This window comes from Lithobates pipiens, unplaced genomic scaffold (assembly GCF_037356315.1).
Source record: "Lithobates pipiens isolate NorthernLeopardFrog02 unplaced genomic scaffold, aLitPip1_a1.2 Scaffold_13, whole genome shotgun sequence".
NCBI lineage: Eukaryota > Metazoa > Chordata > Amphibia > Anura > Ranidae > Lithobates > Lithobates pipiens.
In genome coordinates, this window is record NW_027507718.1 from 139,307,172 (window position 1) to 139,334,894 (window position 27,723).

At 44.3% G+C, this 27,723-nt stretch overlaps 1 protein-coding gene across 1 annotated transcript in view; it reads right to left on the reverse strand.

The window, feature by feature from the left end:
* Positions 1–21,525: 21,525 nt before the first annotated feature.
* MED16 (mediator complex subunit 16) overlaps positions 21,526–27,723 on the reverse strand; it is a 51,676-nt gene continuing 45,478 nt past the window's right edge. Inside the window, exon 14 of the mRNA XM_077475647.1 lies at positions 21,526–23,461. Coding sequence (XP_077331773.1) covers positions 23,335–23,461 — 127 coding nt within the window. The 3' untranslated portion in view covers positions 21,526–23,334. The remainder of the gene's footprint in view (positions 23,462–27,723) is intronic.

Genomic DNA, 27,723 nt, shown 5'->3' on the forward strand with positions numbered 1-27,723 from the left:
CGCCCGTATACCACACGTCATACGTTGCATGTTCATTCACCACATCTATACGACTACCCATCATGGCCTGTGGGTACACTAGCCCGGGTTTTTTTTCAATTAATTACCTGTCTCTGCGCTGCAGGTTACTTGGGCTCATTTACCACTTACATGTGGGGGGGCGTGGTCCGTCGCCAGGTTCATTTTATGCGCAGTGGTCTTGACTTTTCTGCTCATGTTTCATTCTTAGTTAGGCAGGGGGGGGGGGCATTGTTGTTCTCATGTCTGGTTGTCTGTCATTTCTCTAGTTTGTGTTTCAGGTTGGGCCGTCTTGGCATCCATACTGATATCAACCATGCTTGCAGTCACTTCCATCAGCCCGGCCGTTGTTGGGGGCTAGTTGATGAATTGGTGCTGATGTCATTTCACCACTGGGCTCACCCTTGGGTCAGAAGCAGTCGCAAATTTTTCTTCAGTTGATGTCCTGTTGTGTTGAGGCCCTGGTTACCGCCCAGGGATGTATAGTCTTTCTAAGGGTGTGTGCTAAGCCACGTCCCCGTGACGGTCCTTGGGTGGTAGGTTGGGCAGATGTCATAATGAATCTGGATTCCGCTCTTGGCTCTGTTCTTGTCTAACATATTGCCTGAAGTTCTACTTAGGGACATCAGTCCAGTCGTCTTTTATGATCTCCAGTCTGTTCCATGTGGGGGGGGCTTGGGTATGTCTGTATTCTCTATTTCCCCGGGAGGGAGTCTGGCCCTCCTTGGTTCAGGATTCTGACTCAGCTGTTAGTTTCAGGCTGTAGCATGACCCGATCGTATCCGGTGGGACCAGGGTCCTGTGTCCGGCGTGGTTCTCCATGTTTGACAATATTATTGCCATGGTGCATGGGCCTTATCCGTTTACTCCATCACATCCATCAGGTATCCAGTTTTTCGCACTCCTGCTAGTGGTCTTTTTGCTACTCACCCTCTTGGGGGGGGGGGGGGGTATGTCTCTGGGCTATTTCACTGGTGTTCATTGAGGTATTTCGCCATCATTTGCAGGGGTTCCTTGGGCCAGGTCTTGTTCCTTTCTCCTCACGTATCCTCTCATTTCGAGCAGTTCATTCTCGGGTCTGGGTGTCGCGGGCATCAGGCTCAATTCAATCTTTCAGGGGATGTTCAGTTGGGTTCGGGGTAGTGTCGTAGGTTCGATGGGGGGTTCCTTCTCATCACCAAGTCAGGAGTCGGTGTGTTCTTTTGCCACAGCAAATACTTTCCGGTTACTTGCTGGATACTTACTGTTGCCATACGGGAGCACACCATTATCCGTGATGGTTCATTACCTTCCCTTCTTCACCTAAATTTTGTCTCTTTTTGCCCTCTTTTCAGGCATACTGACCAGCTAGGCCAAGGCACACCTCAGGCCTTGGTTCTTAGGAGTATCGTATTTCCCGCTTGAAGACTCTTATTTGTAGGAGGAGCTCGAGAGGGATATTTAAACCTCCTCCTCTGTTAGGGCCGGGGTTGTTGGGATTTCTGGGTTCCCACCCACCCATTCCCCCAGTCTTTTCATACATTCTCATAGCATTTTGTTCTTATTCTTACATGCAGGGTATGCCTTCTTTTCAGGCATACTGACCAGCTAGGCCAAAGCACACCTCAGGCCTTGGTTCTTAGGAGTATCGCATTTCCCGCTTGAAGACTCTGACTACAAATAGGGGTTAAGAATTGATCCTGGAAAGCATGGAGTATTTGAAGATATCTAAACAAAGAAAAAAAAAATGTGGTTGGGAAGGTCATGCCGCCTCTTAAGGTTATCGTAAGCATGCAATTCTCTCAGATTGACTATATTACCCAGGGTCATAATCCCGTATGTAGCCCACGGGACCAGATTCGAGCTAGAGCAGAAGTGAGGTAGTAAAGGGTTTTCCCATAGTGGTATATGCAGAGACCAAGTTTTTGGGCTCTCAATCTTCAACTGGACAGCATCCCACGCTTTAAGGGTTGATATTATAGGTATGGTCACATTCATGTTGGAGCGAGGACCTTGCTATATTAAATTGTGCAGCTCAAAATATGAGATGAGCAATACTGCCTCAAGTGAAAAAGCAGGATTGGGCGGCTCCTCCGAAAGCCACCACTTAAGAGTTACGAGGATAGCTGCCCAGTCATATTTAATGAAGCACAGTAAAGCAAGACCTCCCAGCACGTGGGGTAGTTGCAGGGTAGTATTTGCAACCCTAGGGAGCCCCCCCTTCCAGACAAAAGGACAGAACAATACAATGAAGTTTCTTAAAAAATGTATTAGGTATAGGGACAGGGGCCTGTCTAAAGAGGTAGGTAAACTTAGGCAGCACTGACATTTTGACCAGGTTGACTCGACCTACAGGGGTGAGTGGTAGTGACCTCCAGGCAGCACAACGGTGGGACAGTAGGGAGACCACTGGGTGTAGGTTGAGAGGGGTAAATTATTTCAGATCCCGATGGATTTCCACCCCAAGGTATCTAAACTGGAAAACCCTCTGCAGCTGTGTAGGTGCATGTGGAGAGTCTGTATCCCTAAAGAGAAGAGTATAGACTTGCCCCACTTACACATTACAGAGAAGCGCCCAAATCGGTCAATGACCATTAGGGCAGCTTGTAGGGAGGCTTCGGCATCCCTAATGTACAGCAGGGTGTCGTCTGCGATAACAAGATTTTTCTTGTATTGAACCCACCCCTATACCCCGTACCTTCCAAGTAGACCTTGCCTAGCCATGGGTTCGATTGCCAAGGCAAAAAGCCCTGGGGAGAGGGGACATCCCTGTCTGGTCCTTCTATGAAGAGAAAACAGAGGGGAGAGAGTAGTGCTGGTTCATACCCTTGCCATCGGATATCTGTACACAGTTCAGACTCAAGAGATAAAACCTGGTCCAAAACCAAACCTTTGGAGGACCTCTCATAGATACTCCCAATCCACAGAATCAAAAGCTTTTTCTGCATCCAGGAAGGCCACCACTCCTGGCTGGTTGACCCCCTCTGTAAAGGCCAGGACCACGTACAATCTCCCAAGGTTAACGTTGGTCCCCTTACCCGGCATAAATCCCATTTGATCTTCTGCAACCAGGTCATGAATAACCTCATTTAGCCCCTTAGCAAGAATTTTAGTAAGGACCTTGGCATTTGTATTGAGCAAAGAAATAGGCCTATATAAGGAGCACAGCTCCTTCCCGGGTTTAGGGATAACCACTACAATCACTTGAGCACCTTCCTGCAAAGTTTTACTCAGTAGGTTATGTAACCTAGGGCCCACCTCCTCCATATACTGCTTACAGAATTCTGGAGGAAACCCATCCTCTCCTGGGGCCTTCCCCGACTGCAATGAACCCAGGGCCTGCTGGACCTCCTCCACAGTGATTGGAGCATCTAACTGTTTCCTAGCTGAGGCAGAGAGAGCTGGGAACTGCACCTGGTTCAGGAAGCTATGCAGATCTCCTTAGGAATATTTGTGCTCTCGAGGAGTACAACTTGGTAGTAGGAGACAAAGCAGGTGTTAATACACACTGGGTCCATCACGGGCTACAGTAGCAATAGGTGACTGTTCTCTAGATAGCCAGGCCAAAAGCTTCCGTCTTCTCCTCTCATAAAACCTGTTGTGCCTGGGGCCAGTTTATGCTTTTTAGCCTTGGCTACCCTGAGGACCATCACCTCTCGGTATGCCACCTGCATGTCCTGGCCAGTAATAGGGTTGGAGGTTAGAGTAAATTAGGATTCAAGCAGTTGGGCCTTGGCTTTACCTGCAAGGATGATGGCCGCATTCCTGTGTGTCCAAGATATAGACATGTGGTAGCAGCCTCTAAGGTATGCCTTAAAGGCATCCCAGAGACCATCCGGCAAGGCAGTGTCATCATTCACCTGCCAGTATTCCCTGAACAGCCCAGCTATCAGTTTCAATAGAAGGATCCGACAACCAATAGCGGGAAAAATGCCAGAGTATGTCCGCTGGAGGGGGGGTCAAAATCTGTAGACAACACAGGAGTGGTGAATGATCGGATATACTGCATACACCAGGACCCCATTCATTTTGGGTAGTTTGTATGTAACATAAGACACCACCACATAACCATAAGCCCAAAAATATTCGCCCAGCGAGACAGGGCCGAATCTGGAGCAGGGTCAAGAGACAGTCTATCAAGGGAGGGGTTAAAGAGCATGTTGAAATCTCCTGCAAGAAGGATGTTATTGGTGGGGAATTGAGAAAGCATAGATACAAGGTTGTACAAGGAGGTGGTCGCCGAGGGAGGGGGGAGTCCATCTATCAACATGTTAATTATTGCATGAAGCAGTACATAGTGTCCCTCCAGGTCCAGTTTAACCGCCGGCAGTTCAAAATTAAGAAATTTATGGGCCAGGATACTAACCCCAGGGTTGTAATCTGAGTAGGCAGTATGTAAATGGTGAGCCACTCATTGCTTTTTAAGTGCCAGGACCTTACTCCCAACCAGGTGCGTCTCCTGCAGTATGCAGACGTGGGGGCTATACTTCTTGAGGTAGGCAAAAACCAATGAGCTCTTTATCTTATCTTTGAGTCCCCTGACGTTCCAGGACAGGATCTTTAAAGGAGCCATGGCATAGAAGAGCAGGGGTAATCAACGGGTAACACTCTATCCATTAGACCCGGAGTAAGTCCCAAAATAAAATGTGGGTGTGAGAGAATGCGCAGCCTGGAAAAGAAAAGTTAACCAGCAGAGCAGACAAACAATATCTGAGACCTAGGTCTATTGTTATCTGTGATATCAAGAACCATAAAAATAAACACCCCATCCCAACCCACTCCACACCCAGAGAATAGAAAAACCACAGAGTGTTTGAGTACCCAAACCATGATGAACTAAGTCTTTAGGACAGTTTCCTAGGGGGGCGGTGTGTAAGAGGAAGTGCACCAAGCACTCAGTTCCAAATGGTGGGAGCAATAGTTCCGCCAGCATGTAGGCTATAGGTAATGAGGGATCCAAAATTAAAAGGAGTATAGAAAGTATGTTTCTTCAGTTCACTTGGACTTTCACCAAGGCCACAAACTTAGTAACAAACAGGAATTCAGTAAGGGACAGGGATAAATTCTGTAGAACATATAGAACAGGGGAAGAGGGGGTGGGAAACCATCCCCCCTCTCTGCACACAACCAGCCTCCACCATCCACACTCAGCAAGGCCCAGAGCCAGCACCCATGGGTACATGCTGCATATTGGCAACACTATTCTGCATTGTGGCCTATTCCAGGCCACAAAGAGTGCGTGATACAGCTCACCACCCACCAGCAAGATAGATGGCATCCACTGGGAAGAGAGCATTGACTGGGGGGGGGGGAGCACATCCTGCTAGTGTAGCGTATTCCATAAGAAGAGATAGAGAGTCACCTGATAATAGCGGGTGCAATAGTCACAGCTCCAAAAGGGTCGATGGAGAGTCACAGACAGCGAGAGAAAGTAGGCCGTAGTGCTAGGACCCACCACCGAGCTGGGCGGACCAAATCGGTGCAGCACACCTAATCCAAACAACCCATTAGGGCCTCAGCAGTAAGGTAGGGTAGGACCATAGGTGTAAAATGGAGAGTACGGTAGCGCAAGCTAAAAAGGAGAGGGGGGGGGGGGACCGAGCGCTCCCATCCATACAGCAGGTCAATTCAGTGTATACGTGGAAGAGATTCTATCCCCTGCAAAGCCTCTTCTGGGAGGTAAAGTAATGGGTAGACTCACCATCCACCACTCACAGGCAAACCAGAAACAGCTAACTGTACTTCAGGCTTTTGGTGCAGACCTGAGCTTTAACTTGGTTGAAGGTTCTGCGGAGGCATTGAGTTTCCACTGACTAATCAGGAAAGATCATAATTTTTGCATTTTCGTGGCACAACTCGTCCGACTTCCATATCTCCCTCAGCACCAGGTCCCGGAAGTTCAGTAGACAGAAAATAAACGTGTGTGGAGAGGTACCAGGAGGGCCACGCAGGGACAGGATTCCTGCATAAGGGCATTAAATTGTTCCACTCCCAGCGGAGGTGGATCAGGCTGCTCCGTCTGAGATGCCATGCTGAGCCGAGTCAACACGTGCAGTCGGCATCTCTTGCAAGAGATACTGACAGCTGGAGAAGAGGGAGTGGACACAGCCTGCAGTGTCGGATGGACTGCTGCCTGTTAGGACACATCCACCTCATTGTACCTGGTAAGGAGAGCGGATTCCCCAGTAAGATCACTGCAGCCTTACAATTGGAAGTATTCTATAGGTCCATTTACCTCTGGTAAGCGAATAAACAAAGGGGTATGCATGAGGTGGAATGGTGAAGGCGTGATAGAAAATGATTCACAGTATAAGATTTTGTCTGGATCAGAAGCATATCACCACGGCTTGACTTTTTTTTTTCCACTTCACTGAACTGTCAATAGGAGGAGTGGGCTTTACACATTTTTTTTATGCTCATTGCTATTAGCTCTCCTATTTGGAACAGTTGAATATGAATACAAATAACATCAAGCTATCCAGTGGAGCAAGGACTATATTAACTTCTTGGATGTTACTATTTTCCGGGTTGGTGACCAATTGCAGACAAAAGTCTACTTTAAAACTACTGATAGGAACAGCTACCTCCCTATACATAGTGGTCATCACCCCCTCTGGCTGAGGAATATTCCTAAGGGGCAGATGATGAGGGTGAGGAGAAACTGTTCCACTTTAGAGGACTTTGATGAGCAAGTGATTGTGTTGAAAAATAGGTTTCTGGATAAGGGGTATAAGAGCTCCCACCTTGATACCGTAGTGGAGGAGGTTAGATCAACCCCTCGGGAAATTTGTTTAAGAAACGTACCAAAGGGTAAGAAAAACAATGATCATGAGTGGGGTTTTATTATGTCCTTCCATTCACAGTACAGGCAAATTGAAAATATTTTTGAGACCCACTGGCATGTACTGTGTATGGACAGCACATTAGGTCAGGTGTTGCCCCCTAGGCCTAAATTTATTTATCGAAAAGCCCCAAGCTATGGGGATTCTGTGGTGAAGAAAATATTAGATCCACCTGGACGGTTACCGTCCTTTTGGGACAAGGACGGGTTTTACACCTGTAGAAAGTGTAAACCCTGTAGGGAAATAGATAGTCCTTTAAGGGGAATTGAGACGTTTGTATCCCCGGGTAATGATCGGACATTTTCTATTAAACACTTTATTACATGTAACACCACACATGTGGTATATGCATTGACCTGCCCGTGCGGGTTAATGTATATAGGGCGCACTAAACGGCTATTAAAAATCAGAATAGCTGAACATGTACACAATATCCGTATCGGGTATAAGGATCATAACATCTCCCTCCACTTTAAATTACATCATGACCAGGATCCATCAGGTCTAAAATTCTGGGGGATTGACCATGTGGGACCCAATTGGAGGGGCTCCAATATGGTCAGGGAACTGTCCAAGAAGGAAACCCAGTGGATATATTTAACTGAAAGCCTCGCACCTCGGGGGTATTTTTATTTATTTATTATTATTTTTTTTGATTTTTTTCTGATTTTTTTCTTGATCTTTTCTTGATTCTTTCTCGATGTTTCTCTGTTTTTTTTCTTATTCTTATTTTTAATTTCATGTTGTTTTTTATGAGTATATTTTGGCAGTAGTGAGATATATATATATATATATATATATATATATATATATATATATATATATATATATATATATATATATCTTTTTAATAAATAAGATGCGTTGTATTTTATACATAGTACATTACATATGAAGAGCAGTAGGGTAGATTGTAGGTTGAGTAGTGGTATATTCGCTTCATTGGCGATCATGATAGGCAGGAGATGTAGATTGTGCAGCGTAAATGCAGCTGGATTTGTGGTCATTTTCAAGACTGCTTTACTATGCTGCTGCCTTTGTGACTTTTATCCCATCCGGTTATGTGTCACCTGAAGTGAATGTACACTGACATTATTTAATTAGATCTAATTATAATTATATTCTAGTTGCATTATTGTGACTGTAGATGTTTTTTTAGATGGCTCTTATCATCTTTTATAAAAAGGAAAGAAATACTGTACATTGAAATATATGTTGTATATATACTGCATGGAGAGCGGATGTGCCTCCAGGCAGAAGATCCACAGCCTGATGGCCGACGCTGTCTCTGCCCACCCTTGATTCTGATAGGATGAAGAGTTCGGGAGGATTGATAGGTTAAGAGCTATCCAGAAGGCGGGACTAACTGATATTTTAATCCGGAACACTGCACAGTTAAGCCACGCCCCTTTGACAAAGTCATAGTGACGAAACCGGTCAGGGATTGGCTTCACGGCGACCGGAAGTGATGTTCTAGCACGCTGAGACCAGGATAAACACAACAATGGAATAGAAGCCCTATTGCGAGCTTAAATATCGATCCAGGTATTTGCTTGATTAATGCAACAGACTTTTCAAACGGAGTAGGGCTGGCGGTCATTATTGTATGCCATCTGGCTGTGAGATCTGCTATGGGATCAGCTGTGCTTGTCAACTTGAATTGTGAAATGGTATATTGGCTATGTTAAGTGCCTACTGCATCTGCCAAATAAGAAACTGATTTTAATGTGAATAAACTGAAACAACATATAAAGATCTACTTGATGTGGAGCTTATCTTTTTTTCTATGTGCTGCTGCTATTGCTGACCTATGGAGCTATAAATATGGAGTGAAAGCGTGCGTTCAACACACACAACTATAGTCTGTATATCACTGGAGGACGGAATCATATAATCAGAAGTGATTGTGCTGATATTTGGAGTAAGGCTCATTATAGATGAATTTCTGGTGCGTTTAACCCCCTGTGGGAGGGTGGAGGAGTTTGTGTGAAGTGCACTTATTTTCCATCTATTCTCACTGGAGTCACCCACTACGCCCCTTTTATGGACTAGTTTACCTTCTTAGTCTTTGCTATGTTTAGAGCACTGGAATTGTTGGATTAATTTTCTAGTAACAGCGATTGATCAATTTTGTTTATTCCTATCCATGTGAAAATATATATGAATCTACTATGTTAATATGTAGAGCTGATGGGAGTGCTGCTTAGATTATTTTTGAATGAATTAATTTACTTGAGTAGATTGATAATCACTTATAATCTGTTTATTTATTTTTATGTACATTTTTGAGTAGCTGCTGTCTCAGGTGTAAACCTACTATTATTATTATAATTTTATGTTGAGATTTGAAACTGTTTAGCGCCGAGGTGGGAGAAATAGAGGAAGCGCAATTTTGAGATTTTCTCTCCAATTGTTTAATTGAGATATATATATATATATATATATATATATATATAAAAATTAAAAGCGCCCCTGTCCCACCATGCTTACATGCAAATGCGAACACATACGTTACTCCCGCACGCATATGTAAAAGGCGATCTAACCAAACTTGTGAGGCGAACGACAGAGCGAGAACAATAATTCTAGCACCAGAAGTCCTGTGCAACTTCAAACTGGTAACCTGTAAAGGCTTTGCCTATGGAGAATTTTAAGCACCGTAGTTTGCCGCTGTTCCACGGGCAGACGCAAATTTAAAGCATGGCATGTTAGGTATCCATTTACTCAGCGTAACATCATCATCAAAAAATTGGGCTAACTGTAGTGTTTTGTTTTTATTCATGAAAGTTTAGAAATGGCTTCGAAACCCTTCCTAGACCAACACATGTACATTACTTTCTTTCTAATCTGTTCTTGAATTATTATTTATTTTTTTACATTGTGGCATGATGTATGGCTTTTTGTGATCTGTTGTTAGTGTGCTTTACTTTGTCAGACAGCTTCTATTTATGTGATTTCTTGATTCAGCAGGTCTGGCAGTAATCAGGCCTGAGTGTGCCAAGTGAAATTTATCTCAGCTTTCCAAAAAAATTGTGGTTGACAGTTCATTCAGGATGGAAGGGAATTACTTTTTCACATAGGGCTAGGCACATTTGAACAGCTTTTTTACCTTAATAAATTAAATACTAATTTAAAAACTGCATCTTGGATTTACTTGGGTTATCTTTGTGTAATATTAAAATTCGTTTGATGATCAAAAACAATTAAAATGTGAGAAATATGCAAAAAAGTATAAAAAAAAAAAAAAAAAAAATCAGGAACGGGTCAAATACTTTTTTTTTCACACAATGGTGGCGTTGCTCATTGCCAATCCATCAAAGGATACCTAAAAGTGATGGAGTACATTATGTATTTATGGGGTTGTTTTTAACAGCTGGGTTCTGGCTCCATGCTCGGTTTTTAAAAGCCATGGGTAGAAAATCGAAAACACACCAAAAATAAAGTATAAGGGGTCAAGACAGGAAATCTGTACCATTTTTTTTGGTTAAGTCTACCTGGAATAAAAGCAGTAAGGGGTGGGGGGGAAGCATTAAAAAAAAAAGTATATTTTGAGAAGCCCTGAACTACAAGAACCTTACAAACACCCTCAAAATAACTCCCAAGAAAACTAGACCTCCACCCACCAACATGGCATTTATTATGGTATAATAGCTGGAGCTTAACTAGAAAACATTGCCATAGTGTAGTCTAAATTATTTTCTATAGTTCATTTTGTAAAGGCATCGTAACAAGAGCAGGTATGTGAAAATACTAAAATAGCGTTCTGTCGTATTAGAAATCAGGGAGGAGTTGATCAAAGAATCCAATGTACAATAACTGTCCACAGACTCCTGGGAAATTACGACTCACATTTCCCAGGAGCACAGGCGAGTGAGGGAGTGATGAGGAGCTCCGGACCAGAAAATGGCAGATTAGGAGGACTACATAGCAACATGACATGTCTGTCATGTATAAAAAATAAATCATTTCCTACAAATGTTTCTTTATTCACTTCACCCCCGGAGGATTTGCTGCTCAACGACCAGAGCACTTTTTACAATTTGGCACTGTGCCGATTTAACTGGTAATTACGTGGTCATGAAATGCAGTACCCAAAATAAATTTGCATCCTTTTCATCCCCCACAAATAGAGCTTTCTTTTGATGGTATTTAATTGCCTCTGCCATTTTAATTTTTTGCGATATAAATGGAAAAAGACCAAAAATTGTGAATTTTTTTTTTTATCTAATTAAAAATATCAATAAGCGTATATTTATTGGTTTGCGCAAAAGTTATAGCGTCTACAAACTAAGGTACATTTTCTGGAATTTATGCAGTTCTTATTTTATGACCATTTCTTGAGGTACTAAAACGGCAGGGCAGTAAACCCCCCCCCCCCCCCCCCCAAAAAAAATACCCCATTTAGGAAAGTAGACACCCCAAGGAAATTGCTGAGAGGCATATTGAGCCCATTGAATTGATTTTTTTTTGTCACAAGTGATTGAAAAATGACAAAAAAAATTTACACAAATTTGTCACTAAATGATATATTGCTCACACATGCTATGGTTATATGTGGAATTACAAAATACATTCTGCTGCTTCTCCCGAGTATGGGGATACCTCTTGTGTTAGACTTTTTGGGAGACTAGCTGCGTACAGGACCCTGAAAACTAAGCACTGTCTTCAGGCTAAGGGCATCATTTTTGATTTCACGCCTCACTACCTATCAGTTTCAAAAGCCCCCCCCCCCCCCCCAATTACCCTATTTTGGAAAGTAGACACAAGTTGCGGGAAAATTAAAAAACTTTTTTGCCCAAAGTTGTCACTAAATGATATATTGCTCAAAACATGCCATAGACATATGTGGAATGACCCCCAAAATACATTCTGCAGCTTATCCTAAATACGGGGATACCTCATGTGTGAGACGTTGGTTTTCGGTGTCGTGTACACGGCTAGGCTCCCACTCAGGCTTTCTAAGGGTGTAAAATAGAGATCTCCCTACCCATCACAGTTTCGGAGGCAATGAAATGACAAGATAGCACCCCCCCCCCCCCCAAATGACCCCATTTTGGAAAGTAGACACCCCAAGCTATTTGCTGATAGGCATGTTGAGTCCATGGAATATTTTATATTTTGCCACAAGTTTAGTGAAAATTAAATATATTTTTTTTCTTTTTTTGCACAGCATTGTCACTAAATTATATATTGTTCAAACATGGCATGGTCATATGTGGAATTACACCACAAAATACATTCTGCTGCTTCTCCAGAGTGTACAGGGATTCCACATGTGTGGAACTTTTTGTCAGTCTAACCGCGTACAGGACCCAGAAAACTCCAATCACCGCCTTCAGGCTTTCTAAGGGCGTACATTTTTGATTTCACTCCTCACTGCCTATCAGTTTCGGAGGCCGTGAAATGCCCAGATAGCACAACCACCCCCCAAATTACCCCATTTTGGAAAGTAGACACCCCAAGCTATCTGTTGATGGGCATGTTGAGTATATTGCAGATACATTTTTCTTTCCTTTCTTCATTTTCAAAAATAAATGAGATCTGCAAAATACTCACCATGCCTCTTAGCAAATACCTTGGGGTGTCTACTTTCCAAAATGGGGTCTTTTGGGGGGAAGGGAGGGGTTGTGCCATCTTGGCATTTTATGGCCTTCAAAACTGTTATAGGTAGTAAGGAGTGAAATCAAAAATTTTGAAATGCTGAAGGCAGGGATTGATTTTTGGGGTCCTGTTCCCAAAAGGTCTCACACTTGAGACTACTCAGGAGAAGCAGCAGAATGCATTTTGGGGTGTAATTCCACATATAACTATGACATGTTTGAACAATATATTATGATTTAGTGACTTTTTTTTTTTTTGTACAAAAAGTGTAATTGTCCCGAAACTTGTGACAAAATATAAAATATTCCATGGACTCAACATACCTATCAGCAAATAGCTTGGGGTGTCTACTTTCCAAAAAGGGGTCAAACTGTCCTGACATTTTATCACAACATTTAGAAGCTTATGTCATACATCACCCACTCTTCTAACCACTTGAAGACAAAGAAACTTTTTGTTTACTTTGAACCCCCAAACACATATTTTTTGGGGAAAAAACACACTTTTTTAAATTTTAATGCACTAAACCTACTATATTGCCCAAATGTTTGATGAAAAAAAAACAAGGATGATCTTTTGTTGAGTACATGGATACCAAAACACGACATGCTTTAAAACTGCACACAAAACGTACAGCGGTGACAAACTACATACATTTTTAAAAGCCTTTACAGGTTACCATTTTAGATTTACAGAGGAGGTCCACTGCTAAAATTACTGCCCTCAATCTGACTCTTGCGGCGATACCTCACATGGATGGTGCAATTGCTGTTTTGCTTTTTTTTTAATCATTTTTAGTGTTATCTCAGGGAATGTAAATATGCCCTATGATAGCAATAGGTAGTGGACAGGTACTCTTTTTCGAAAAAATTGGGGTCCATTAGACCCTAGATCTCTCATGTGCCCTCAAAGCATCTGACCACACCAAGATCAGTGTGATAAAATAGGAATTTTTGTACTCACCGTAAAATCCTTTTCTTTGTAATTCACCGACCGACACAGCTCCTCTCTAACAAATGGGTTGTTAGCCCTATCACTAGGAGAATACTAGGCACAGTTGTAATACAACACTCAGAACTCTGTTCCGCCCAGGTGGCCGGTCTCTCAGGCTACACCCCCCCACACTGCAAAGCAGCCTCAGTACGTCAACAAGCAGTATAATGTAAAGATAAAAAGGAGGGGCGGGTGCTGTGTCGGTCGGTGAATTGCAGAGAAAAAAAAAATTTACGGCGAGTACAAAAAAAATCCTATTTTCTCTTATATTCACCGACCGACACAGCTCCTCTCTGTAACAAATGGGATGTCCCCAAGCAGTGCCAAAAACGAGGGGCGGGAAAATCAGCATAAAACTTCATCCACCATGGCAAGTGGGAACTAGTGAAACTAAACCCACAAAAAAACAGAAGTGAGTGAAAAACCACCACACACACACACACACACACACACACACACACACACACACACACACACACACACACACACACACACACACACACACACACACACACACACACACACACACACACACACACACACCCCAGGGTATCCTCAACAGGAGTGATCCCCAAGACCGCAGCAAACTGCGGAAGTAATGCAACAGTGCATTAACATAACAGTACTGCGTTTTTATCGGAAAAAACAGGAATAAAAATATCTATTGCATATTCAATTGCAACTACACGGCTGCCTGCAAAACTTTGCGGCCAAAACAGGCATCACCCGATGCACTGACGTCTACCTTGTAGAACTTGGTAAACTTATGGACAGACGACCAGGTCGCCGCCTTACACGCCTGAGCGGCCGACGCTTGGTGACGGAAGGCCAAAGACGTTCCGATTGCCCTAGTGGAGTGGGCCGTGACCGAAAAGGGGGGCACCTGCCCCTTCAAGGTGTAGGCTTGTACTACAATCTGTCTGATCCACCTGGAAATGGTGGCCGACGAGACCACCATGCCTTTCTTTGGACTAGCCACCGAAACAAACAGTGAGTCTGACTTTCGAAAGGGAGCTGTGGCAGACAAATACACCTTCAGAGCCCTAACCACATCCAGAGTGTGAAGGGCCACCTCCTTATGGCGCTTCGGCTAAAGACACAGAGATGGTAATACAATGTCCTCATTGATATGAAAAGCAGAGACCACCTTCGGTAGAAAAGACGGTTGCAACACCACCTTATCCCTGTGAATAACCAGATAGGGCGACTTGCAGGACAAGGCCGCCAGTTCCAAAACCCTTCTGGCCGATGTGATGGCCACTAGGAAGACCACTTTCTGGGAAAAAGTCAACAAGGGAATCTCCCTGATATTTTCAAACGGTGGTTTTTGAAGCATCGACAACACCAGGTTCAAATCCCAAGGGGGTAACGGTGGACGCACCGGAGGGAATACGTGTCGTACCCCCTGAACGAAGGTACTCACTAAGGAGTGCGATGCCAGGGGTCGTTGAAAAAGACCACTAAGGCTGATATTTGCCCTTTGATGGTGCTTAATGCCAATCTCTGGTTAGCTCCTTGTTGGAGAAACAGCAGGATCCTGGATATGGAAAAGGAGCGCAGATGCCATCCTTTCTCCTCACATGGAGATGTAGGCTTTCCAGGCATGATGATATATCTTCCAAGAAGAAGCACAGTGGTGTAGTGGTTAGCACTCTCACCTAGCAGTAAGAAGGGTTGCTGGTTTGAATCCCAACCATGATACTACCTGCCTGGAGTTTGCATGTTCTCCCTGTGCCTGTGTGGGTTTCCTCCGGGTACTCCAGTTTCCTCCCACAATCCAAAGACATTAATTGGCTTCTGTCCAAAATTGGCCCTAGTATATGAATGGGGACCTAGAATTGTGGGCTCCTTGAGGGTAGGGACCCATGTGAGTGTACAATGTACAGGGATAGGGACAATTGTAGACACTCACTCAGGTTGAACTGGATGGACTGGTGTCTTTATTCAACCTTACTAACTATGAAACTATGAAGAAGATTTCCGTGCCCTCAACATAGTCGGAAACACAGAGTCCGACAGACCCAGTTTCCTCAACACCTGGCTCTCAATAGCCATGCCGTTAAAGCCAGCGATGGTAAAGCAGGATGGAGAATTGGACCTTGAGATAGGAGGTCCTCTCGCAATGGCAGTCGCCAGGGAGTGTCTGCCACCAGACGCACCAGGTCTGCGTACCAAGGACGCTGAGGAAACTGAGATCCCCTCGGCTTCCACTCTGCGAATCAGACGTGGCAACAGTTTCAGTGGAGGAAAGGCATAAATCAGCTGGTACTGATCCCACGGATCTTTTGTCCTGGACATGAATCTTGGCACCTTCCGATTGAGAGGAGAGGCCAGTAGATCCACATCTGGTGTGCCCCACTTCAGGCACAGCAACCTGAATATCTCCTTATGCAATGCCCATTCTCCTGGGTCCAGCATCTGTCGACTTAGATAGTCCGCCTGCCAGTTCTCCACTCCTGGAATGTAAATGGCCGACAGGGCCGGTACATGTAGCTCTGCCCACCTGTGAGCAACCTTCCGTGCAGCAGCTGAGCTTCTTGTTCCCCCTTGGTGATTGACGTATGCCACAGCCGTGGCGTTGTAGGACTGTATCCTGATCGGACGCCCTTGAAGTCTCATGGACCATGTGTAGAGGCACAGCCTGCTCGCTCTCAATTCGAGCAGATTGATCGGCAACTCAGATTCTTCCATCGACCAGAGGCCCTGAGCCGACTGAACCCCCACCACTCCACCCCAGGCGGATAAACTGCCATCCGTTGTGATCAGCGTCCATTTCAGAGGAAGGAACGATTTTCCGGACTGAATCACTGGGGCCCTTAACCACCAGATCAGCGAGTCTGACTGACTGGTTCACCTGGACCATTTTGTCAAAATCTCATTCTGCAGGACTCTGGTGTGGAACTGGGCATAAGGTACTGCCTCGGAGGAGGCTACCATGAGTCCCAGTACTCGCATGCAAAACCAGATGACCACTTGCGGTTCATCAACAGTTTGACCGCAGATCTGAGAGTCTGCAATTTGTCTGAAGGGAGAAAAACTCTTGCTTCCCTGGAGTCCAACAGCAAACCTAGGTACTCCAGATGCTGAGTCGGCACAATCACGGACTTTTTGAGGTTCAACAGCCACCCAAATTCTTGCAGGGTCCGCATGGTGATCGCCACATCCTCCTCTAATTCTGAGGTGGAAGATGCTCTCAGGAGGAGATCGTCTAGGGATCCCACGTTGTCGCAGCAAAGACAAAACTGGACCCAGTACCTTGGTAAAGACTCAAGGGGCTGATGCCAGACCAAAAGGAAGAGCCACAAACTGGTAATGGGCTTCCCTGACTGCCAAATGCAGAAATCTTTGATGCCGAAGGCATATGGGTATGTGCCGGTACGTTTCCCGATGTACAAGGACGCCAGGTAGTCCCCTTGATGGAGTGCAGCGACTAATGAGCGAACTGATTCCATTCTGAACCTCTGCACTTTTACAAAGTGATTGAGGGCTTTCAAGTCCAAGATCGGACGTACCCCTTCCTTCTTGGGAACAACAGATTTGAGTAGAACCCCTGGAAGCGTTCCAATTCCGGAACCGGTACAATCACCCCCTGAATCAGCAAGTCCCTTACCACCCCTAACAGGGCCTCCCGGCGAACCGGAGACGCGGGTATATTGGAGGGGGAAGAATCTGGTTGGCGGCCAAGAGAGAAACTATCTTTTAGCCTGTGGAAATCAGATCGCAGACTCATTGGTCGGATAACCGGGAGGTCCACTGGGCTGCAAACTCCCGAAGCCGACCCTTCATGAGGTAGCACCTTTGTTCGCAGGCTTGCGGTTCCAGGGACGCTTCCGACCGTCCGTGGGCGTCCTGTTGGGCTGGGGCAGTTTTGCCAAAGCACCGGGCGGACGAAAAAGCCGTTTGTGAGTGGAAAAGGAGGGCCCTTGCCTGCGGCGTGGCTCCTTAGCCTTCCTGGCCTGTGGGAGTAGGGTACTCTTACCACCCGTGGCATTTTTAATAATGTCATCTGAGGATCCAAAGAGCCGCTCGCCAAGAAAGGGAAGATCCGTCAGGGCTTTCTTGGATGCCTGGTCAGCTGACCAGAATTTCAGCCAAATTAGGTGCCTCAGCACCACAGCTGACACTGAAGCCTTGGATAACAAAGGGAGAGTATCCAGGGCCATATCACAAACGTACTTAAGGCCTTGCACTAGTTGGTCTGCTAGCTCCACGCAGACAGGGGAGGTGTTCCGTTCACTCAATTCACGGTGCAGAAGTTTTGCCCACTCAGTGTCTGCGACACCAGTGTGGATGCCAGTACATGTCGCACGGCTGACCCCACAACCATAAACAAGAAACGAGCCACGCCTCGGCCTTTCTGTTCGTGGGATCCTTGAATGCTAGAGTACCCTCAACCGGGATCGTGGTTACTTTATTTAACCTAGATACTGGGGGGTCCACGACCGGAGGAGCCAACCATTTTTTGAGAAGGCTTTCCTCAAAGGGGTAACGCACCTCCAAATTTTTGGGGACCGAAAAGGTCCGTTGCGGGCAACCCCATTCCCTGTAGATGAATTTGTCAAAGTAAGTCAAATACAGGAACACCTTAGGTGAACGTGCTGGCTTGCGGGACCCAAAAGGGACCGGTACGTCAGCAGAGGGATCCGCTGGCTCCTGAATCTTCAGGGTATCACGCACAGCTGTGATAAGTGCTCCAACTAGCTCTTTATCGCGCACGGACCCGGACAGGGACTCATCCTCACTGTCCGAACGGTCCTGGTCAGCCACGTCTGATAGGTCAGAGCAGGGATCACCAACCGCAACAGGGCTCGAGTCTGCCTCAGCGCTCCCCCCAGAGGACAGGGGGGGCAGGGGCCTGGATTTTAGGGGAAGAAACACCAGTTTCTGAAGCCATGCTGACCCTAGCCTGTCTGCCACCTGCAAGGGGACTTAGGACAGTGAAGGTCACACCCTCCTGCTGCCGGCGCCTGGGGGGGGGTACTTAGCGCCAGACTCGGCACCCTGGGGCGTTCTGTGATTGCTACTAGCAGTGCCTGTAGTCCCTAGGAGGTTCCCAGTTGCAGAGTGGAGAAAACTGTTGGCAGCAGCTTTTCAACAGCGGTGAAACGTTCTGCAGAGCCAGCTTCAGCGTTCAGCAAAGAGCCATCCAGCGTCCTGTACACACAGTGGACAAAAGGAAACAGCAAGTGAGAGCACATGTAATGCTGCCACAAGAGAACTGTGGCGAAAAGAGCGCTCAGGCTTCAAGAAAATGGCCGCCAATGTAACTAATAGGAGATCCTAAAGAAGATGGCTGCTAAGGCTCACAAGGGGAATACAGTCTTTCCCACATCCAAGATGGCCACCGGACAGCGCCATGCGGTGACAGAACAAACCTAGCACAGTGCTGCCTGCCTACAGCCAGAACAACCTCCACAGACCCCCTTTGGGACCCACCAGACCGGGAACAGTACCAACGCCAGCCGCACAGAGCCCCCACAGGTGAGAAACCCAGCGAACGAACACACCCATTGCCCGCAGCGCATGCAGCCACCCCCCTCAGAGGGGGGAATGAGAGGAGATAGGGACATGGGAGAAAAGATGAGGAGGTGAGGTGGCCCCCGAATTTACCCCCCAGGGAATGCCCAGCTGCTCACCCCACCAAAGCAGGGAGAGCCGTACTTACCAGTCCTGAAGAGCTGGGAGACATTCCATCACAGATCTACTCCTGCGCAGTTACAGGGTAGCTGCTGGCCTGGTATACTGTGATCCAGACAGCAGTAGCCTGGTTATATGTATATCCCGGAGCATTGAAGCTCACCGACCACCTCTGGAGCTGAGGCATGTCGTGGCCTGCCGAGCCTCAGCTGCGGCCTGCACACGCTCGATGGCTGGACTGGGGAGACTACAAGGAAATCATTAACCAGCCTGTCACCCAGCCGGCAGTTGATGGGTGATCCTGGGATCATCCATCTCGAGCAAAAAAAAAAAAAAAAAAAAAAAAAAATCAAACCTGCATCAAAAGAATGGACCACAAGGGCCCACAGGGTTCCTAGGTCCATCTCCTTACTAGACAAAATAAAAACTAAGTCTGCTGGGTACAGCAGGGAGGGTTGCTTAGCACAGGGTCCGCCCCCGGGGGTAAAACTAAAAGTTCTGTGTATTGTGTAACAAGTTCTCCTAATGGCAGGCTAAACAACCCATTTAGTTAGAGAAGAGCTGTGTCGGTCGGTGAATATAAGAAAAAATTCAGGGTCGAACTCCGCTTTAACAGCATGGATGGAGAAAACTCCCCCGCAGGCTACTGTACTCCGACTGCTGCCAACCCACTGGCTTGAACTCTAAATCACCAGTAGACAGAGATATGCAAGTATGCACTAATTAAACTTGCTGGATATCGGATCATGGCTAGAAATTGAATTGTTGAGGTCAGAGACAGTCAGGTGCCTACAATTTTCAGAAGGTGGTCAGGAATGGAACAAGTCACAAAAAGCAAAAAAACAAAAAAAACAAAAACAAAACACACAATGGCTTACAGAATAAACGTAATCATAATATAAAATATCACCATGTCACATTCATAAAGTAATAAAAACTAAAAAGGTAAATAATGGGGAAGGAATTTGCGCTAAATATTCAAATGAATTGACAAATGACAAGAGAGAAACAGCTGCTAGCACAGGTCAATAGCTATAACAAATAATAATAAAAAGGTGCAGCGCTATCATACATAATTGAATTGATATATATAAATGAACGTGGCAATCAAAAAATAAAAAAAGAATCATCTAATTTCAGGAAGCTGGACTTTCTTCCTATGTGCACCCCTGGTTCCTTTCACGTATGGCTGCATGGCTGTCATCCTTCTGGGATGACAGCCATGGAGACTAATTTGATGCAGTGTGCGGCGTATGGTCTGAGCATTGACAGGCTGACCCCCCCCCCCCTTTCAACCTCTGCAGCAATGCTGGCAGCACTCATGTCTATTTCTCAAAGACAACCTCTGGCTGTAATGCTGAGCACGTGCACTCAACTTCATCGACCATGGCGAGGCCTGTTTTGAATGCAACCTGTCCTGTTAAAACGCTGTATGGTCGTGGCCACCGTGCTGCAGCTCAGTTTCAGGGTCTTGGCAATCTTCTTCTAGCCTAGGCCATCTTTATGTAGAGCAACAATTCTTCTTTTCAGATACAGAATAAATGTATTCATAACCAAAAATATCAATGTCACATTTATAAAGCAATTAAAACTAAATGTAACAAATGGGGAAGGAATTCGCGATAAATATTCAAATGAATTGACAAATGACAAAAGAGAACAGCTGCTAGCACAGGTCAATAGTTAAAAAAAGTTGGAGCGATATACATGATTGAATTGAAGTCTATAAGACCCCTTTCACACTGAGGTGTTTTTTCAGGCGCTACAGAGCTAAAAATAGCGATTGAAAAAAGCCTCAGCTGCAAACCCAGCACCCTGCTTTCACACAGGGGCACTGTGCTGGCAGGGTATCACAAAAAGTCCTGCCCGCAGCTTCTTTGCGGCGGTGAATAAACCGATCCTGCTCATTGAAATCAATGGTGCAACGCTGCTATACCGCTGGCAAAGTGCCGCTGCCTTTTGCGGGTGGATTTAACCTTTTCTGCCCGCTAGCTGGGGTTAATAATAGCCCAGCTTTACCTCTGACACCCGGGGCAGCTTAGTGTGAAACTGGTCAAAATTAATTTGGCAATCAAAAAAATAAATATATTATCTAAAAGAGTTCATCAATAAAAAGTGAATATTCAAAAGGAAAAAAGGAATGGTAAAGATAAAATCCAGTGTTTCAATTAAATCCAGCATATAAAGGGTGAAAAACGTGAAAAGGAACCAGGGGTGCACATCACATAGGAAGAAAGTGCAGCTTTCCCAAATTCTCTGTGTAAACACCTCTCTAGGGACAAGGATGGCAGCTTGCCAGAACAAATTGGCTTCCAACCTAATGGAAAGGCCAACAGCGCAGTAGGGAGGAGTATACCAATGAATACATAGAGGTGCTGTCAGTCCTGGTGTATCTTTCTAGTCAGCCGCTCACAGATAAAATATGCACGAAAACAAAAAGAGGACTATAGCTCAATACCGTATAAGCAATTTAATAGGTAAAAAGGCAAAGTACACTCACATGGTCAATGATGCAAAAGAACATGGAATCAAGCAAATGCTGCATCAATTGCGAGACAGTGTGTGGAGCGGCCATATCTGGTCCCACCCAACGCATTTTGTCATATGGTTGATGCCAGGGGCTAAACCCTACACGTTTCTCCTTCACTGCAAAGCCCTGGCTTTTTGGAAATGTTGCTTGCCATTTTCAGCGTTCACGGAAAGGTTTAGAAAGTTTAGTTTCAGATCAGCAACTCAACTCAGAATTTGAGAATGGCAGCCATCATTTTTTGCTTGGTAAAAAAACATCATAAAAGCAAAACACCTATGTTTAAGGCTTCTTAAAGATGTATTCTATTTAAAATGGTTCTAAGTGCTGGAGCTCCCCAGCTCCCCCCTCACCCACCCCCTTATATTTACCTGAGCTCGATCCAGTGATGTGCACAAGAGCAGCGGTCTCTACCTCCTCATTGGCTCAGATACAGCAGCGGGAGCCATTTGCTGTTGCCAATCGCAGGCAGTGTACAGGTATGGGGCAGAGCTGTGCTTTATGTTTCTATGGACTGACTGGTTCCCAGAATTGCTAGCATTTCCTCCAAGCAGAGTCCTTGCAAGTCTAATTCAGGAACTTACTGAAGTTGCATTTTAAAATAACATTTTACACTAGAGTTTTTGTATTTGTCTGGAGTTCAGCTATATATGAGCACTTTTACATAATTGTCCTTGGGACACAGCTCATCAAAGATCAGGGTACAGGGTAAAGGGCCAATGACAGCGGCCCTTTACCAAGTGACCAGCTGTGCCCAATCCTCACGCTGACAATGTGGGGAGAAAATAGCCGGTAACCAGCTTGTGTGAAAAGTGGCATCTACACTCATAACCAAGGCACTGATGATCAGTGTCCCGATTATTAGTGCAGCCCCAACAGTGGCCAGTGACCATCAGTGCCGCCTTTCAGTACAACCTCATTAGCGCACACCAGTGAATGAGAAAAATTACCCATTTGCAAAATTTTATAACAAATTCTGGAAAAAAAAAATTCCTTCAAAATTTTTGGTCTTTTTTTATTTAGCAAAAAATAAAAAACCCAGTAGTGATTAAATATCACCAAAAGAAAGCTCTATTTGTATGGGGAAAAAAAAATGATAAAAATGTCATATGGATAGTGTAGCATGACCACGCAATTGTCATTCAAAGTGCGATAGCCTGGACAGGAAGGGGGTAAAAGTGCTCAGTAGGCAAGTGGTTAAAAAATGCACTTCATCCCTCTTTTTGGAATGTACCTTCAAACATATCTTTCTGTGTACCCCTCAACTGCTAAATAGGCAAGTGCTGAAAAGACAGGTTAAATCTGCGAGGTGGCATAGGTAAGTTGTAAGAATATATTTTTTCCTAAAGTTTCTTACACAGGTTTGCAATGTTGGCCATACAGTAGGCAATTTAGTGGCACAACAAAATGAGGCCAGTTCACCTTAATCTGAGCTTCCTTCATTCTTTAGGTTCACAATTTTATTGTTAACAGTTTATTTACAGTACAACTGGCATTTACAGGATGGTGTTCTTTTAGAAAAAAAAGAAACAAAAAAATAACCATGGCTGCAGAGGAATATTAGTCTCTGTACACAAAAGCGTTATCCCAGTTTCTTTGACTGTCATTCCCACTGTAGAAGTAGTTTGGATAGTAGACGACACGTGCTTTCAAGCAGCGGGGAAAAGGGTGCAGGCTCATATGCCACTTCTTTAGCTTCCCAAACCATTACGAAGGTTGAATTTTGCAAAAGAAATGTCAAGAGTAAGTATGGGGCATCTTTCGCCAAAGTCCGCCACATAGACAGGTTTTAATCCAACGCTGCTCCCACTGCTTCACTGCAGTCGCCTTATTTGGAGACTTCAGCATTGTTACACAGCCACACCTGAGCAAAAATGAGACAATTTCTTCCATAATGGTAATTATACTACAGTACTAAACATTACTGTATATACACACACACACACACACACACACACATCCTGAATAATACTAAAAATGATATGACCTAAAAATTAACTCACTTATACATAAAACCTTTACCAAGCTTAAAACAGATCTTTCAAAAAGGGGATACCAGGTTTCACTTGTTTTGGTATGACTTACAGCTTTAAGTGATGCAAGTGGGCAAGTCACAGAAACATGGGGTATGTTTGTATGGTTGTGTAGAGGTTGACTGATATGGGTTTTTCTCTGGCCGATATTTAGAAATTGCGGCGGCCGATGACCAATATATGATGCCAATTTTTTTGGGCCAATATGTCAGGCTGATTTTTTTTTTTCTCCCTTCAGCTCATATAAGGCTGCAACTAACGATTATTTTCATAATCGATTAGTTGGCGGATTGTTTTGATTAATCGATGAATCGGTTAACAACCTTAAAAAAAAAAAAAAAAAAAAAAAGAAAAGAAAAGGGGGTCGAATTGAGGTTTATTTTCAACCACAGTGACAGGAAAATTTGGAAATAGAAAACTTCAGTGTATGTGGTATTCGTTCAGAAATTACATTCATTTTAAAAACAGAATGTTAAAAACAAGTGAAAATTTCAAACAAAATTCTTTCATTCAGCGAATGTACAAAGATTTTTCGTCTGAATATTCTCATCTGAAAATTGATCTGTGTGACCAACATAAGGCTCGGTACACACCTATGCAGTTTGCTTTTGATCTGTTTCTGCAGTGCTTTTTGCTGTGTGTTTTTGATTTTTGCGCACGTGATTTTACTGCAATTTGCATTTTTTTGGGGCAGATTAAAACACACAAATTGCTGCAAAAACTCATTACATGCTTTTCTGCAGCTTCTCCATTGAAGTATATTGAACCAATAAGGCTGGATTCAGACCTATGCATTTTTAGTGCTTTTTGCAGATTTGCACTACAGAAAGTGTTCCATAGTAAACCATGTTAAATGGACTGTAGTGTAAACCTGCAAAATGTACTTAAAATGCATAGGTGTGAATCCAGTCTTAAGCACCATTTTGCGTTAAAAGTCCCTGACCCTTTCAGATGTGAACGTGTCCCATAGGAAACCATGTAAATGAACGGTAGTGCATTTCTGCAAAAAGCACCATAAAACGCATAGATGTGAACCAGGTCTAAGAAAAAAAAAAAAACTAAAATTAGCCCTTTATAGTAGAAAAAAAGCAGATCATTACTGTAAGGGGTTCATTTTTGCACTGTAGAACAGTGAAAGTAATATTTACAGTAGCGATAATTTGCTCTTTTTGTACTATAAAGGGCTCATTTTAGTTTTTGAACCCGATTATGTTACTGGCCAATTAATAGATTATGAAAATAGCAATCGATTAATTTCATAATGGATTAGTTGTTTCAGTCCTTATCTCATAAAATCTAACAGTTAGCCACTTTTCACACTGGGGCATTTTTCAGGCACCTGTAAAGTGCCTGCAAAACAGCTCCCCTGCAGTCTGTGTGAAAGCCCGAGTGCTTTCACACTGAGGCGATGCACTGGCAGGACGTTAAAGTCCTGCAAGCAGCATCTTTGGAGCGGTGTAAATGGATGATGCCTGTAGCTGCAGGCATTATTCAGCTATCCCCACTCAAAGTACATGACATATGACTGTCCTACCTACGTGTGCCCCCTAGTGCAGCATATATGAACGAACGCTCTTCAGATTTCTAAATGGAGAGCTGCAGCTGCCATCTACTGGATTATGTTTTTCTAGACTATTTCCAACTACTGCACAGTAATTAGACAGCCTTTAATCTTGTATAGATATCTACATTTTTAGTTGAGGAGAGGGAGAGGTCCCTTTTTTTTTAGATTCTGGGTATTTTTTTCTACTGTGGAACACACAAGGGTGGTCAATGCAAAACGAAATCTCCAAGAATATAACAGGCCAGAAACCATCACTGCTTGGCATAAAACCAATGGCAGGTCACAACTATGCCATACACTTACAGGAAAGAATACAAAATTGGGATCTCAAGGAATGTTTCTGGGACATCACTGGGTAAATGTATATTTTAAAAAGTAATTCCAGGCAGCCAGTAAATCTGAGAGCTACAGTGCCTTGCGAAAGTATTGGGCCCCCTTGAACTTTTCATCCTTTTGCCACATTTCAGGCTTCAAACATAAAGATATAAAATTATTATTTTTTGTGAACAATCACCATCAAGTGGGACACAATTGTGAAGTGGAACAAAATCTATTGGATTTTTGAAACTTTTTTAACTAATAAAAAAATGAATCCAGAATTCCCTGCGGGCAGGTCAACCTCCTTTTTGTCGGAATTTTGGCCCCATGACGAGATGCAGGCAAGACACTTCTTTTCTGCGGGGTCGTTTTTGGACCGGGCTGATATCCCCTCACGGAATGTTGATCGCGCTTGCCCAATGTGGACTTATTTCCAATTACGACACTTCTTAACTGATCCCCATAAGTGCAGTGACTTCTCTAGACAACCCACCTTGTTTGAAAATTTGTGCTTGCAAACGGAACAACAAAAACACTTAATTTCCAATATTTACCCGATGCTGTTTTCGACCCATGATCCTAAATCTAATGTGGCCGTTCGAAGCTGGGAAAGAGATCTTGCCCTTAATCTTTCCCCAGATGAGTGGGAAAATATCTACACGCTGATTCATAAAGGTTCTATTAATGTGTCAGCCCAAGAGAATGGCTTTAAGATCTTTTCAAAATGGTATAAAACTCCGACCAAATTGAACAAGATCTCCCCGACTATCTCTCCCAAATGCTGGCGTTGCTCGCAGGATACAGGCTCCATGCTACACATATGGTGGTCCTGCCCTAAACTCCAACCCTTTTGGCAAACTGTACACCGACTGACTTCCAAGATCACGACTTACCATTTAGATTACACTCCAGGGCAAATGTTATTACATCACTCCTCGATCCCCTTTAATCATTATCATCGTTCATTATCTCTCCACCTAATCAATGCGGCCAAGATGTGTATTCCCACATTTTGGAACTCCACGAAAGTGCCATCAATTGCGGATTGGTTCAACCGCATTTCTAGAATTGCGGAAATGGAAGATCTCATCCACCAAGCTAAAGACACAGCGTCTAAATTCATGAAGATATGGTCCTGCTGGAACCACTTTAAGTTATCTGATGAATATAAACTTTTACTTTCACAATGAGAGAATGCATCCCCAGCGTTCGAAAGCTTAGGGTAAATGCGGCTTAACCCCCCCTACCACCCTCAGGCTGGCTCTGAGGGCAGCTGTCATCCTTTAGAAGTGGAAACATACCTGGCGTGTACATGTGTAAGTAGGGCAATTACTTTCTAGTCGGGGTACCCCCCTTGCATGCGCCACTCTTGGATCTCTCCATGTCCCTTCTCTTCCCGTTCCCCTCCATCTTCCCTGTTTTGTTGTTTGTTTGTTTTTCTCCTTGTTTTTCTGGTGTTTAGATATATGTGTAATCTCGGGTAGCATTCACAGGGGGGTCGCTAGGGGTCCGTGACCGCACCCCCACACCTCTCTCGGCATGGTAATACGGCACAATTGCTACCAATTAAATCCCCAAGATCCTGGGCATTAAAGTTTACAGTCACCTTAAAGCTTGACACATGAAAACCCATTGTTGAGTTTGTTACGCATGCCTTAGCACGTATTTTTCTTGTTTTGTTCTATCAACATGCATTGCTCAAATTTTCCTTGTGTCAGTTCTTGACCTAGAGGAGCTTTTAGGTATACGGGGCAGTTTGTTCATGACCCTCGTCTCCTCTAAAGGTATTTGCCTTAACTTGTAGACATGTGTTTTGTTTCATTCATTGTTCCTTGGTTATTATTCGACTTTGACATCACTGTGCTGTACTGCTCTGATGTGCTGAATTGTAAGTTTTCTGCAACTTTTACAATAAAACTTTTCTTGGAAAAAAAAAAATGAAAAGTGGGGCGTGCAAAATTATTCAGCCCCCTTGCGTTAATACTTTGTAGAGCCACCTTTTGCTGTGATTACAGCTGCAAGTCGCTTGGGGTATGTCTCTCAGTTTTGCACATCGAGAGACTGAAATTCTTGCCCATTCTTCCTTGCAAAACAGCTCGAGCTCAGTGAGGTTGGATGGAGAGCGTTTGTGAACAGCAGTTTTCAGCTCTTTCCACAGATTCTCGATTGGATTCAGGTCTGGACTTTGACTTGGCCATTCTAACACCTGGA